This window comes from Eufriesea mexicana, unplaced genomic scaffold (assembly GCF_001483705.2).
Source record: "Eufriesea mexicana isolate 0111107269 unplaced genomic scaffold, ASM148370v2 scaffold6248, whole genome shotgun sequence".
NCBI classification, from domain to species: Eukaryota; Metazoa; Arthropoda; class Insecta; order Hymenoptera; family Apidae; genus Eufriesea; species Eufriesea mexicana.
Window position 1 is genome coordinate 303,814 of NW_016914133.1, and position 13,969 is coordinate 317,782.

The following is a 13,969-nucleotide window of genomic DNA, read 5'->3' on the forward strand; positions in this document are numbered from 1 at the left end:
AGGGAAAGAATAAAACACGTGATTGATACAGTGGCTCCAGCTGTTGGAGCTTACTGACAAACATTAGTTTACCGGTGACGTTCGGGGAAGAAGTTGCATCATTGCATGGAACGTGTATCGTTGCTCATCAGTTTCAATAAAAATCTTCAAATGTTTTGTAGTTTTATTTAGTATTATTTATTTAGTTATTAATTTATATTATTTATATTTGTATTAACGACGAATAATTTCATGGTATAATGAATAATTTGATGTTCAGAAAAATTCCATTCGGTCTCACTTAAATTGTCGTTAAATGCATTTGTACACGGTTATTCCTATGATTTGTGGAACATACTAGTTATATTATTTATGTAAATTCATATCGAATCATGAAAAATAAGCAATAATACCTTTAGTAAATTATTTTAAAACGTGAGTAATCCTTTTAGGATCACGAGAATTCACTTCGATGACTGAGAGGTTAGCAAGGTAGCGGCACTGGTCAAGTGGCGGTGTTAGGACCAGGGGGAGGCAGATTCCATGCCCAGGAATTGTTCGTGAGCCGTGTCATAGGTTTACGACACATCCTAGTATTTCATATAGCCCGCAGAAGTACGGATCTACGTCCATAAAATAATTTCTATACCCTAACTTCTGGCTCGACTGGTCGCCTGCAACATAAAAATTATAATCAACGTGTTTTCAGAAATGACCTTTTCCGATGTCCCCTGTTATAAACTCAGTCACTTTAACGGAATCTAGAGATCGAATGATAAGATTCCATAGAATATAATATTTTATTTTGTAAGCAGTTGAAATTGAATTTGTAGACTTTTTAGTTTAATTTCTAATTTAATTAACAATATACAATTAATCAGTACGTTGAATAATAGTTTTATAAATGAAAAGTAAGAATTTTAGATTCACAATGACAGATTTCTTTTCTTTCTATTTTAATCTTTTATAAAATCATGTAACTTGGAATTTATATAGTCATCTATTTATATTTTGTAAGTGCTATCTTATTGGTACTAATATTTTGTATGAAGCATAGTATTTCTAGCAATTATATAATAGCTTTTCATTATTGTTAACATTTAACAATTATTATGTTATTATATTAATTATAATTCTTTGAATTATTGTCATTATTTATAAAAGCACAATATTTCTCTTATTAAAAAAATATTAAATATTGTTTATTCGTGTAACTTAAACAAATGTACGTTCTTACTCTTATAAACGAAACTGAACAAAATTTCTCCACAAGATTAATTAATAAAAAGAATACGAAATCAATTTGTACGTATTTCAGTAAACATGTAAATAAATAATTGCACTAAATTTATGTAGTGTTATAAGTAGTAACATCAAACATATGATCAAAAAAATTTGAAAATATAGAAATTTTATGATGTATACATCTTATATATTAATAAACTTCTTATTAATATTTATATTAATTCTTATTAATTGTTAATATTAAACTTCTTATTGATATATAAATTACATAAAAAATTGATCTTTCATTTTTTGTACAAATATTAAAATTTATATAATGATAATTTAACCAAAACGGACAAATATGTGTATATCTTATATGTACTATGTATTCCCTTTAAGTGGTAATTACACGAGATTCAGTGTTGTAATTCAGTGTTACCTGTCTATACTAAGGATTAAACGGACAAGTCGGTCGCTATAAACGCGTCAATCCGATGTCATAAGGTGTTCGCGATGCCGTTGCATAGAATCTGTTCGTGAAACAAGATATTCTTGAGGCGACAGGGTTGCCTGTTCGGGGTCATCGATGGCCCGTCTCAATTTTTTAACGGGCCTGTAGGGCATGTGGGTAACACGACACGGATGTAATGCAAGCCGTGCTATTATACGATACAAGAAAGCGGGCTGCAAAAAAGTGTACAGCATCCCTCACTCATCGGCGTAGACGTGCTCGCTACACACGTGCTCGCGTTTGCCTGGATACGACACTTTACATAACCTTCTAAACTCCTCTCCCGCCAGAATATCACGGAAATCACGTTCGCTTCCCAAATAAAGGATCTACGAAGTTTTGGTTAATGCTAAAAATTACTTTGCATTAGTTTTATTGTATACGTTATACATTGCGGAATTAATGATCAATTAATGATCACACTAATTTCTATGATTCCTACCTTACTATTACTAAAAATTGGAATTAATGGTAAATAATGATAATTAATAATTAACCACACATAAATGACATAATGATTAGATAAAAATTATTAATTAAGAATGAAGATAAAAGCATAAATGTAAAATAAGAAATCTATTTTAAAAATTCTTTGTTTACTTTAAATATTTATTAAATATTAATGTCTTAAATATTTTACTGTAATTAAACAAATTTTTATAATTCCAAATTTTTTTAATAATTAATTGAAGTATTTTAATACTTACATTGCAGATAATAATTCTATAACATATTTCTAATACTAGTATATTAAAAGAATTCATATTTTAATAATTGTAGATTCACAGTCCATTAGAGGAGATTAATAAAGTTTTTACAACAAAGGTTGAAAATCCAAAATAGTATCAACATTGGAAAAAGAATATTCAAGCAGTTAAAAAAAATTGCAGTATCATTCTAAAATGTGATAAAATAATAATAAAATTGAAATAAGGGTTATTACTAAATTATAAAGCATTGCAAATACCTGAAATAATCGCAGAAATAATTCAGACTTCAAAGGAGTGATTGTATCGTTTTCCATAGAAAAGTCAGAAGAAAGTAACGAAGTTCCTTTGAAAACAGCCCGAAAGTGTAAACACGAGATGAAAGTGTGTCCGCAAAGCGAACTCGTTTGGAATTAGCCAAATTAGTTTTAGAGACACGCATCCACGTACGTATTCACGCGTTTAGGAGGCCGTGGGATATTGTTCTACGCGTTAGTGAAGACTTGCCCATTATGGTCGGCGAGTGTAGAATTGCACGCAGCACGTTGATTACTAAGGCATTCGCTAAATCCTGCTGAATTACATATGCATGGCTTCAAATGGTTAAATCTTTTATAACACATCTCTTCTTTAAAATTTTTCCATCAAACCAACTTCATTTTTGGCATAACCTTTATGTTATCCTTATAATCTTCACTTTATAATCTGTAGGAAATAATAATATTTAAATAGCAAACTTCATTAAATAATAAACTAATAATCTCTATTTAATAACCTTTTGTATAACCTTTATGTACCTTGATATAATTAATATATGTGGATCAGATTCAACGAAATTATGTTAACTTCTACGCGCATTCAGAGATGTCGCTAGTAGTGTGCTTATAGAAAAATATATTCGTTTGACGAGATTATACTTTGGTGTCGTGCGTATTCTTAAAACATGTCGAAAAATTTATATGATTTACTAAGGTAGTGTTATTTATTCTACAATTACTTGAATTGACAGTGAAATAGTCTGTCGTGAAACATATACTTTTTATTATAAATGTGATTTATATATATTTTCAGGAAAATGTATTCGTATTTTCGTCTTTTTGTGTTATAACGCGAATTGAAGTAAACTAACGTCCCAGAATCTACGTTATATTTCTGATCGTCGTTCAAACTAATCAGAGAATCACGTCTTGAGATAATTTAAGAAATTGAATATTCCAAGTGATGAATATTTCATGCATCCGGTATAATATCTTTAGTTGTTCATAATTCTTTGGCGCTAGTAATATAGTGTGTTCGATAAATTTGTGCCGATTTTTCATAAATATATTGAAAAATTTACTAGACCACCTGATATTTCATTAATTTTTTCATATATATGATTCTTTGCAATTACATTGACCGACATCTAGAAATATATATTAAGGTGGTTCTTATTGTCATAAATACTTAACAGTCTTAATATATATTCTTTTGTTCTCGAATCAATTTACTTTGTTCACTTGCCTCTTCAATACTACAGTGCGTTTCAAATACATGACGCAATCTGATGTGACTAAATAACTGTAAGATGATCATAGAAACTGTACCAATCAGAATGGATTTTTAGTAACTAGAATTTTTTGGGGGAAAAAATAATAACTGAACGGAAAATTTTAACTTTTTAAGAAAAGTTTTGGTGCATTTAGAATTTCGTATTTAGAACGCAATTCAAATTTCGAAAGATAACCACCCTAATATATATAAAACGTGATTCCTATAATATTTTTGTTCTTGAATTATAAAAAACTCGTTTACTTTTTGTTTGTTTTCCGCGTGTACAAAAACTTGAACAACGGATACTAATGATTATACAGTCGTATCGTTTTCTCGCATTCTTCCAGAAGAGGAAAATGGTTGGAGAGTCAACGTCGACTCAAGTGTTACGGGATTTGGAAATCTCGTTACGAACAAATCACATAGAGTAAGCTAATTTCACATTATACCAAATACTCGTTACCTCCTAAATACTTAAGTCAGTTTTGGCAACATTTTTGTTGCCAGCAACACTTGTTATAGACAAAACAAAACAATTAGAAAATCGTTGTACATATACACAATACAACTTTAGAAACAATCAATTGTAATTCAAATTCAAATATTTAGAAAGAGTAAGCCAGATATCAGTTCAGTTAGCATAGATTTGATTAAACGCGAAACTATCGCGTGATCTATTTCTTGGCCGCGTTATAATTCGATTTGAGAGGTAATTCATTTTACAATTCGTTTTATAATTTAATTTGATCTGTAATTTATTTTATAATTTAATTTGATCTGTAATTCGTTTTATAATTCGTTTAGGTGGGTGAGGGAGTTCCTGGACGAGGAGAACCAAGGCTTGGACGCCCTCATAGACTACCTCAGCTTCAGGTTACTCATGATGAGGCACGAGCAACGTCTCCTGGAATCCCACGCAAGTTCCGAGGAAAAATTGCAAACCGGTAAGAGTTCGCACGCCAGTACATGGGTCAACACTCATCTTTATTACGGCGACAACCTGGAAAAGATTGAATCGGCAAATGCAAACTATGCACGACATAATTATTTTCCAGTTGGTTCCGGGGATACTTCACCCTTAAATAACGGTTGCCTGAGGCCACCGCTCCATGAGCTCAAGGATAGCCCTGGCGTTAAAAGGAGATCTCGGCACGTGGCGCGCCTGAATATGGGCGAAGCGAAAGACGACATTCACGTCTGCATATTGTGCATGCGTGCCATCATGAATAATAAGGTACAAAACTGCGTATCTTGGAATTAGTACAAGGACTGTTTCGTACAGATAGAAAGTTCATCCATTCCGAACTTTTTTGTTTCATCCTTATGCATTTGTATTCCATCCTTACACTTTCTTATTCTAATAATGAAATGAAAGATATAAGAAATGTTTATTATATAATAATTTCATATTAAATTGTAATTAAGATCACAATACAAGGGAGATTAAACTGTACAATTATTGCGATCTTTTAATACTTTTGATCATGAACATTATGTTATATTACTATTATATCGTGTAAATATTGTGTTAAATATTTATATAAATACATTACAGTATGGATTTAACATGGTCATTCAACATCGTGAGGCGATTAACTGTATAGCACTCAGTTTAATGCACAAAAGTTTAAGGTAAGCATATTCCTTCTTGGTTTTATGTAAATAAAAGTTTGTTAAAGATGTAAAATTAAAAAAAAGCCTTATTTTCAGAACAAAGGCTTTAGTGCTAGAACTTCTTGCTGCTATCTGTCTGGTAAAAGGTGGCCATGAGATTATTCTGTCAGCATTCGACAACTTCAAGGAAGTTTGCTCGGAACGTCGACGATTTACTACGCTTATGGCATATTTTACCCAATATGATAGTTTTCACATAGAATTCATGGTTGCTTGTATGCAATTCGTAAATATTGTGGTTCACTCGGTGGAAGACATGAATTTCAGGGTTCATCTGCAATATGAATTTACCAAGCTTGGCTTGGATGAATATCTTGAGAAACTCAGGCATACCGAGAGCGAGGATTTGCAGGTTGGGAAATTTGTCAGTTTTCAAATTTTTAACATTTTGCACATTTCTATTGTCATTTGAAGTTTAAGTGATCGAAGTTTTATGCACGAAATTCTTGCATCGTAGCTTCAAATATTTGATAGGAATAATCTGCATAAGAAAGAAAATTGAAAACCAATGACAAAGATAAATTTTTTATTTTAGATTTTTATTTAGATTATTTTAGATTAGATCTATTGGTTGTTGTTATGTGAATTGATATTTATGAACCTAATTTCTATGCTATTTCACTTATATGTAATTTCATCATTTCATATTATATTAGATCCTAAGTGTTCTGTGATAGAAGATTTTATTCAGAAATTCTTACATCTAATAATATTTCGTAGTTCGTTCAAACATATTCAGTTTATATAAAAGTATTCTTTTAGTCTAAAATTACTAATAATTAAAAATTACTTTTTACAGTTGTTTTTGTAAAAAAAAAATTGATATTTGTAATTCACTAACAAAAGATCTAAAAAGGATATTTAAAATCGTAATAAAGTGAAATATGAAATACCAACAATTAATCTTTCGAGCATAAGACATTAAAACAGTTGATTATCAGATATTTAAAATATAATATTGTATTTATTTGATGCAATATTTTCCCAGGTTCAAATCTCTGCGTATCTAGATAACGTATTCGATGTAGCTGCCTTAATGGAAGACAGTGAAACTAAGACTGCTGCGTTAGAAAAAGTAGCTGAATTAGAAGACGAATTGGGTCATGTAAGTAATTATCTCAAATTAGACAGCCTAAATGAATTATTAAAATGTTTATTTGCTAAATATTTCGTTGTAACATTGTTAGGCACACGATAGAATGACAGAATTAGAAAGAGAATCGCTTGCAAAATTAGCGGAATTAGAGACTGAATTAGGTGCATTAAAAGTGGAATATGCCGATGCTGTGGAAGCTCGACGATTGGCTGAAGAAGAACTCACAGCTTTGAAAAGGCAAAAGCAAGATTCTGCACGAAGGCAGAGCGTTTTAGAAAACAAAATTATTGAATTAGAAACACTTACTGGCACACTTACGAAGGGTTCTTCGGGTATGTTAGAAATTTCTGTATATTTTAAGTTAATCAGAAAATTGTTAGTATTTGATATCACATATTTTAAATTCGTGCAGCCAATCTTCGAAATGGATGTGCAACAAGCCCTGTTAGCAATTCGGATAACGTCACTTCCTCCACTCTTAATTCCACTCCGTCTCCAACATTGGAAGAACCACCTCCATCCGCTCCAGCGCCACCGCCACCACCTCCGCCTCCATGTCCACCACCGCCTCCTATGGCACCTCTTTCTCCCGGAGATCAAAAATTACCACCACCTGCACCTATACCTCCACCACCTGCTGGCATGATGCAAGCACCGGATGGAGCAATGACCATTAAACGAAAGGTGCGTTTTTCTTATAGAAATCTTAATGTGCAACTATTACGTCATTTTTTTAAGTTCTATAATATACAAATGTTCGTTAATTTTTATTAATGTATTTTGTATATTGTATCGAAGAGAACAATTTTTATTGCTCTTTATTATGCGATTGCAGGTTCAAACGAAGTACAAACTTCCCACACTTAATTGGATTGCTCTGAAGCCTAATCAAGTACGAGGTACTATTTTCAATGAATTGGATGATGATCGGTTGCACAGTTATATAGACTTCTCCGATTTCGAAGAACGATTTAAAATCGGAATGGGAAGTCACGTTGCTAATGGTAATAACGAAATAGACGGTCTTCAAAGCTTTCCTAGTAAAAGATTTAAGAAACCGGAAAATGTGTCACTCTTAGAACACACCAGATTACGAAATATTGGTATGTATAATGAAAATTTTAATTTTCTTTAAAAAAATTTTAAAGATTGAATGTTTGGTTCATATATTCCTTTCCATTACGTTTCAGCTATATCACGAAGAAAGATGGAAATGCCAGTAGAGAAAGTAATTATGGCAGTAAATGCTCTTGACTTAAAAGTACTTTCGCTGGAAAATGTAGAATTGTTACAACGCATGGTGCCTACGGATCAAGAAGTACGTTTAAGTCTATATCTCTCATAAAAATACATAAAAATATAAAAATGTTTATAATACTCACACACGAAATTTTATGACGTTACAGATAAAAGCATATAGGGAATACATCATAGAAAAGAAAAATGTTAATCTTTTAACGGAAGAAGACAAATTTTTAATGCAACTCGGTAAAGTAGAAAGGATATCAACGAAGCTGTCCATTATGAATTATATTGGAAACTTTTTCGACAATTTACATCTTATTACTCCTCAAATACATGCTGTGATATCTGCTTCGAGTTCGGTTAAAAGTTCAAAGAAACTAAGAGCAGTATTAGAAATTATCCTTGCCTTCGGAAATTATTTAAATAGTAGTAAACGAGGTCCAGCATATGGATTCAAACTTCAAAGTTTAGACACATTACTCGATACAAAATCAACGGATAAGAGAATGTGCCTTTTACATTATATTGTAGCAACAATACGAGTTAAATTTCCAGAATTGATCAATTTTGAATCGGAACTTATGTATATCGATAAAGCTGCAACCGGTGGGTATATTACTTTAACTATTGAACAGTTACAATAACTTATTCAATCGATTCATATTTTTGTGTGCACAAATGTACACATACGTATACCGTAAAAATTTATTTATAAAGCTTACGAAAGAAATTCGCAACATTAGGACTATTAATTTAACTCAAATTTTATACTTACCATAAATATTATTTATGCGATAAATCACCTGAACTTGAGCTTAAAATGTTTACATTATTTTTAATGATACAAAAATGTGTCTAAAGAAAAATACACGAATTCCTTTCGTTATATACAACAATATATTATTACTATAACAATATAAAAACATTTTACTATATATATATATACGTTTTTATTTCTTTTAACATTTTTAGTCTCGTTAGAAAATATAACTACTGATGTTCACGAATTAGAAAAGGGTATGGATCTTGTAAGGAAAGAATTTGAACTTCGTGGTAAAGAAAAGCATAATACTGTCCTGCGTGATTTCTTAAATAACTCTGAAGAAAAATTACGTCGCTTAAAATCTGATGCTCGTGCTGCCGGTGAAGCATTCCGAGAATGCGTTGAATTTTTTGGAGAAAGTCCCAGACAAGCTGATGCTAATACATTCTTCTCTCTTCTTGTCAGATTCGCAAGGGCATTTAAGGTATTGTTTAATTTTTGCATCATGAAGGATACATATATATATATATATATATATATATATATAGGGGGGTTTTCTTATACTCAATTACTGTAATTACAAAAAATAAAACAGTAAAGTATTTAATAAAATACTACAAAGTAAAGTACTTTTCCAGGCTGCGGATCAAGAAAATGAACAGCGTCGTAGATTAGAAGCTGCTGCTGCAGAAGCTTTGAACGCCTCAGAAGATGTTATTAAACGTAATAAATTAAATCAAAAGAAGCAACAGGTACGTTTTAGTAATTATTTATTTTTTATTATTCGTTTTGAAAGAAATTATAATTACTTAGATTCGTTATTATAATCGTACATTGCACGCTATGCATTTAATAGCTTATATTTATAACAAATTTATTTTGTCGTTAACCAACACTCTGTAAAAAGTGTAACAAGTTACATACAAGTACGAATGTCAATATTTTTTCAGTTAAGCTTCTTAAAATTTTATTTTATTATTCTTAAATTTCTAAGTTAAAACTTAATGTTATAAACATTATAATTATCAACTTAATTTTTATCTATTATTTTGTAAATAGAAATTGTTATATTTTTAATTACTTTTCTCCATTTATATATGCTCAAACATATAACATTGATTTATATTAATCTTTTTCATTTCTCTCTCTCTCTCTTTCTCTTTCTCTCTTTCTCTCTTTCTCTTTTTCTCTCTCAACATCAATGCTGCAAGATTTACTTTCACTTTTATTATGTTAAATAATATTTAGTTAAAGATTTGTACTGTGTTAGCTGTATGTGTATGATATAATATTTATAACTTCTGTTTATTTTTTACAAGCAGATATTATACATGCATGGCACTATGACTGAAATATTAGCATCTCTTAATTTTTTTAAGGAATATGACAATACTGTTTTATTATTTAAGAAAGACATAGTTTCACGTATTAAATCAAAAAGGCGTCAAACAGATTTTCATTTTCATACCATTTATAAAAAAATAAGCCTGTAAATATTGTAAAATTTGCAATATCATCGAAATTTTTCTTTACATTTGATTTCTGTTTGAAGCTTTATACTCGTGTGTGTGTGTTTGTGTGATGCAAAATCAATTTTGCCATAATTTTTAATACGCTTGCGTTCCCTGACTGCGCTTATTTATTCATCAAATTATTCTTAACAACTACGCATGATTAAAAATTTTATAAAAATGCTTACATATCATTACACATGAAACATTTCAAAATTTTTTATTTTTTTATACAATACAATTTGAGCTAGAATTATCTACAATCACAATACAATACATCTCATTATTATAATTATTTAAGCAAAATTGTCGATGTTAAACACGGAAAAATAATTTTATATGGGGACACTATTTAGCTTTACGTAAGTGTCGATTAAGAAAAAAGATTACTGTTTTTTGGAAATAATTTTTGCAAATTACTATGCTCGTGCGAAAATAAATTTATAAGGCATTTCTTTTCGCTGCATGTTGTGAGATAGCATGATATTTTTCAGGGATTATCACATGATTATAATAATTTTGATTATTTCGAGAGTGCTCTTTTAGCATACTTTCCGTTTCACGAACAGACATGATGTCTATCAAGGTATCTCATGAACGTCTGTTTTTCTTATTTGTTACATATTTATTTGGATTTAAAGTCACCGAAATTTTGCTGTAACACAAACAAGAGTCTGTTACATCGGCATCTTAATGAACTGGAGCTCAGAACGTAACAATATAGAAACAATTCACAACATGTAAGTCTGTCCTTACTCACTTCCTTCTAATGACATATTTTTAATGATCGCAATCGCACATAAACAACACACATGTAGGTTTAGCTATTATTATCATGCGAGATACACGATTAAAATACTCTAAAACCACGTTAGAAAATAGTTCTTCTTTTATATTTATTTTTAATCAAATATTAAAAAATTGTACAATGTTTCCATCTTGTTTATTTTGCTTTAATTTCTACATTCTTATTTTTAATGCTTACAATATGTATAATCTTCAAATAAGATTTTATCAAATTTACATTTTTATTTCTTTTTTTTTCTTTTTAATATTACAATTTTTTAGTAATTTTATTAGTATATAGCAATATTATAGAAAAATTTGAATTACTTTCATTTTTCTGACATTATATTTTTGAAGAACTGTCTTCCAAATCTTGTGGTAAGAAAAACTATATTCACTTGATTCATATCATTAACAAAGAAATAAAAAATGCATCGGCATGTGTTCTAGCTTGCATTGATGTTGCCTGAGAGAAGTCCTCTATTATCACTTTCCTATGCTACTGCCAAAAGTTTCATAGATTAAACGCCTACAAATTAACAATATATAGCAGTTGAACTGAATATTAAATTAGATTTTATTATAATTTGTACCAAGTAGGAGAAATTCAAATATCCATAATTAAAACTTTATAATTATAAGATGCATATTGATTCAAAGATTTTTTATTTCAGCAACACAACTAAAATTTTCATAAAAACTATAATTTCTTTTCCTAAATTTGTATGTTCTTTTTTTAATCCAATTACAGATTTATTTAAATATTTAGCACAATTAAGTATCAAGATTTAATTATATTGTACAATTTCAATTACAAAATTTCTTAATTTGTACAACAAACAATTGAAAGTGGAAGAGAAAACAAACATGAAAGGTCATAAACATATTTTCTCTAGATAAAAGAAAAAGATAAACTTTAAGTACATATTTTATTACTTTATCATATTAAGAATTTACTTGTATTTTTATTTGCTTCACTATTTATTTCAAAAGAGCAAAAATACATTTATAAAAAAATTGTATAATATAATGTATCATGCGTGTGACAAAGATGAATTTTAAATTACATAATGTTTGTTACAATTTCAAATTGATATACAATATTTTCCTTAATATCTTATAAAATTAATTAGATATAAATTGATAGAAACATTTACTGAGAACGTTTTCTTGTTCTAACATCTATGTTTATTGTATATAAATTACAACAAAAAGCAGTGCTTAACTAAAATGATACTTAGGTATTTCAAGTATAAGAAAAACTAATAATTACTTTATTTAGTTAATTCATTTTTGTCATTTAAAGGAGCTAATCCTTTAATAATACATAGTATTGATTAATGACTAATAAATGACCGATAATTTTATACAGGACGCTGTGATAAATGAACTGAAAAATAAAACAAGACTGGTTCAAGAGAAGAAGTTATTGCAGCAGGATGAGGTTTATAATGGTGCTCTGGAAGACATTCTTCTTGGGCTTAGATCCGAACCGTATCGACGAGCGGATGCAGTTAGGCGTAGCCAACGCAGACGTATCGATAATCATAGACTCTCTCGCACTGCCGAGGAACTAGAACTCTAAACCATGTTCCACTCAGTGTTTTTTTTTATTGTAGAGAAAGCAAGTTATTTCTGAAGGGAATATTTTCACTGCATTTCTCGTGTTAATTCACAAACGTTCTCACGTAAAACTCTTTCCAAGAAAAATAAGAAAAAGAAAAAAAAAACAAAAGCAATTTCTGTGTACTTTTAATTTAATATTTATAATTTTGTACCAAAAATTAAAGCATAATGTAATTTGAACGCCAAGAGAATGTATATTTACTATAGCGTTTGAATTTATTCAACATAATTCATATTCAAAAATCGATATAATATAAAAATTCCATGTGATAAACTGCTTGTAAACTATTAAGCGTGAAAGAGTTTTGTGCTACGTTATCGAGCCAAAATTTATAAATAATGAATATACAGTAATGTCCTATTAACATAGAATCAAATTCGCAGTTTGTTATTAACGAATCTTAATTTAACTTGGATCAGTAAAATAAATACTTACAATGGACGTGGACGAGAAAACAGTTCCACCATTAAACAATAATTTTTATCTTTCTTTGATAAAAATTAATGCAAAGGATTAATAATAATTTCCAGATTGAAATGAACCCAAACATGGTCAATAACTGTCGGATAATTTTGAATTTAATAGAAATATATTTTATATTAATTTATCTCAGCTGTTTTATTCTGTTAATCATTAAAATTGAATAAAATCGCTAAGAATGTAAAATCTACTAATATTTTATAATTACTCATGGAATATATTTTTTTAAATTTTAAATAATTAGATTGTGTCCATGTTTGGATTCATTTTAATTGAGGACATCAGAAATTTATTGTAATCCTTGTTACTGAGAAAAAACAAAAATTAAAAAAATTCTATGGATCACATTCATTCACTCTATTTGTATAGTTCGGAAAACAACTGTTTGGATATTTCCGAAAAACAAATTCTTCATTGATATTATAGGACATTACTGTACTGTAGTAGAGTTGTAGATATAATAATTTAAAACATATTGGAATTTGATATTGAACTACTACGTACATAAATCACTTATACGGTGCTATAAATTCATCGAGATCTAAACCAAAATTAAATTTAAAATATGAATCGTTTCAGTGGCACTCTTAACAAACAGTAACAACGTATTAATGTTTTTCTGTTTGTTTATACGTATTCTATCTATTGTACAAATCTGGTAAACGTAACTATGAATTGCGTTTACAAAATATCATAACAAATAGTAAATCTAGAAATGCACATTTAGAAAAATTGTATAATTATTTTTGCATTGTTTTTTATGAATATTATCTTTAAGTAATTAAACGCAAAAATTGTTTCCATTTAATTATTGTTGATTGTTACGTGCG

General features: G+C 29.3%; 2 protein-coding genes across 2 annotated transcripts in view; both read left to right on the forward strand.

Moving 5' to 3' along the window:
* LOC108552365 (formin-like protein CG32138) overlaps nt 1-697 on the forward strand; it is a 75,740-nt gene extending 75,043 nt beyond the window's left edge. Inside the window, exon 3 of the mRNA XM_017906871.1 lies at nt 432-697. Within this exon, the coding sequence (XP_017762360.1) occupies nt 432-455 (24 nt within the window). The 3' untranslated portion in view covers nt 456-697. The remainder of the gene's footprint in view (nt 1-431) is intronic.
* A 3,613-nt stretch (nt 698-4,310) lies between these two features.
* On the forward strand, nt 4,311-12,704 carry Frl (formin-like protein). The gene is made up of 14 exons (XM_017906870.1): nt 4,311-4,384; nt 4,762-4,901; nt 5,013-5,191; nt 5,513-5,589; nt 5,668-5,983; nt 6,620-6,736; nt 6,819-7,059; nt 7,140-7,411; nt 7,563-7,830; nt 7,918-8,045; nt 8,134-8,578; nt 8,945-9,219; nt 9,374-9,487; nt 12,405-12,704. The coding sequence occupies exons 1-14, from the start codon at nt 4,314-4,316 to the stop codon at nt 12,615-12,617; spliced, it is 2,856 nt and encodes a 951-aa protein (XP_017762359.1). The 5' UTR covers nt 4,311-4,313; the 3' UTR covers nt 12,618-12,704.
* The last annotated feature ends 1,265 nt before the right edge of the window (nt 12,705-13,969 follow it).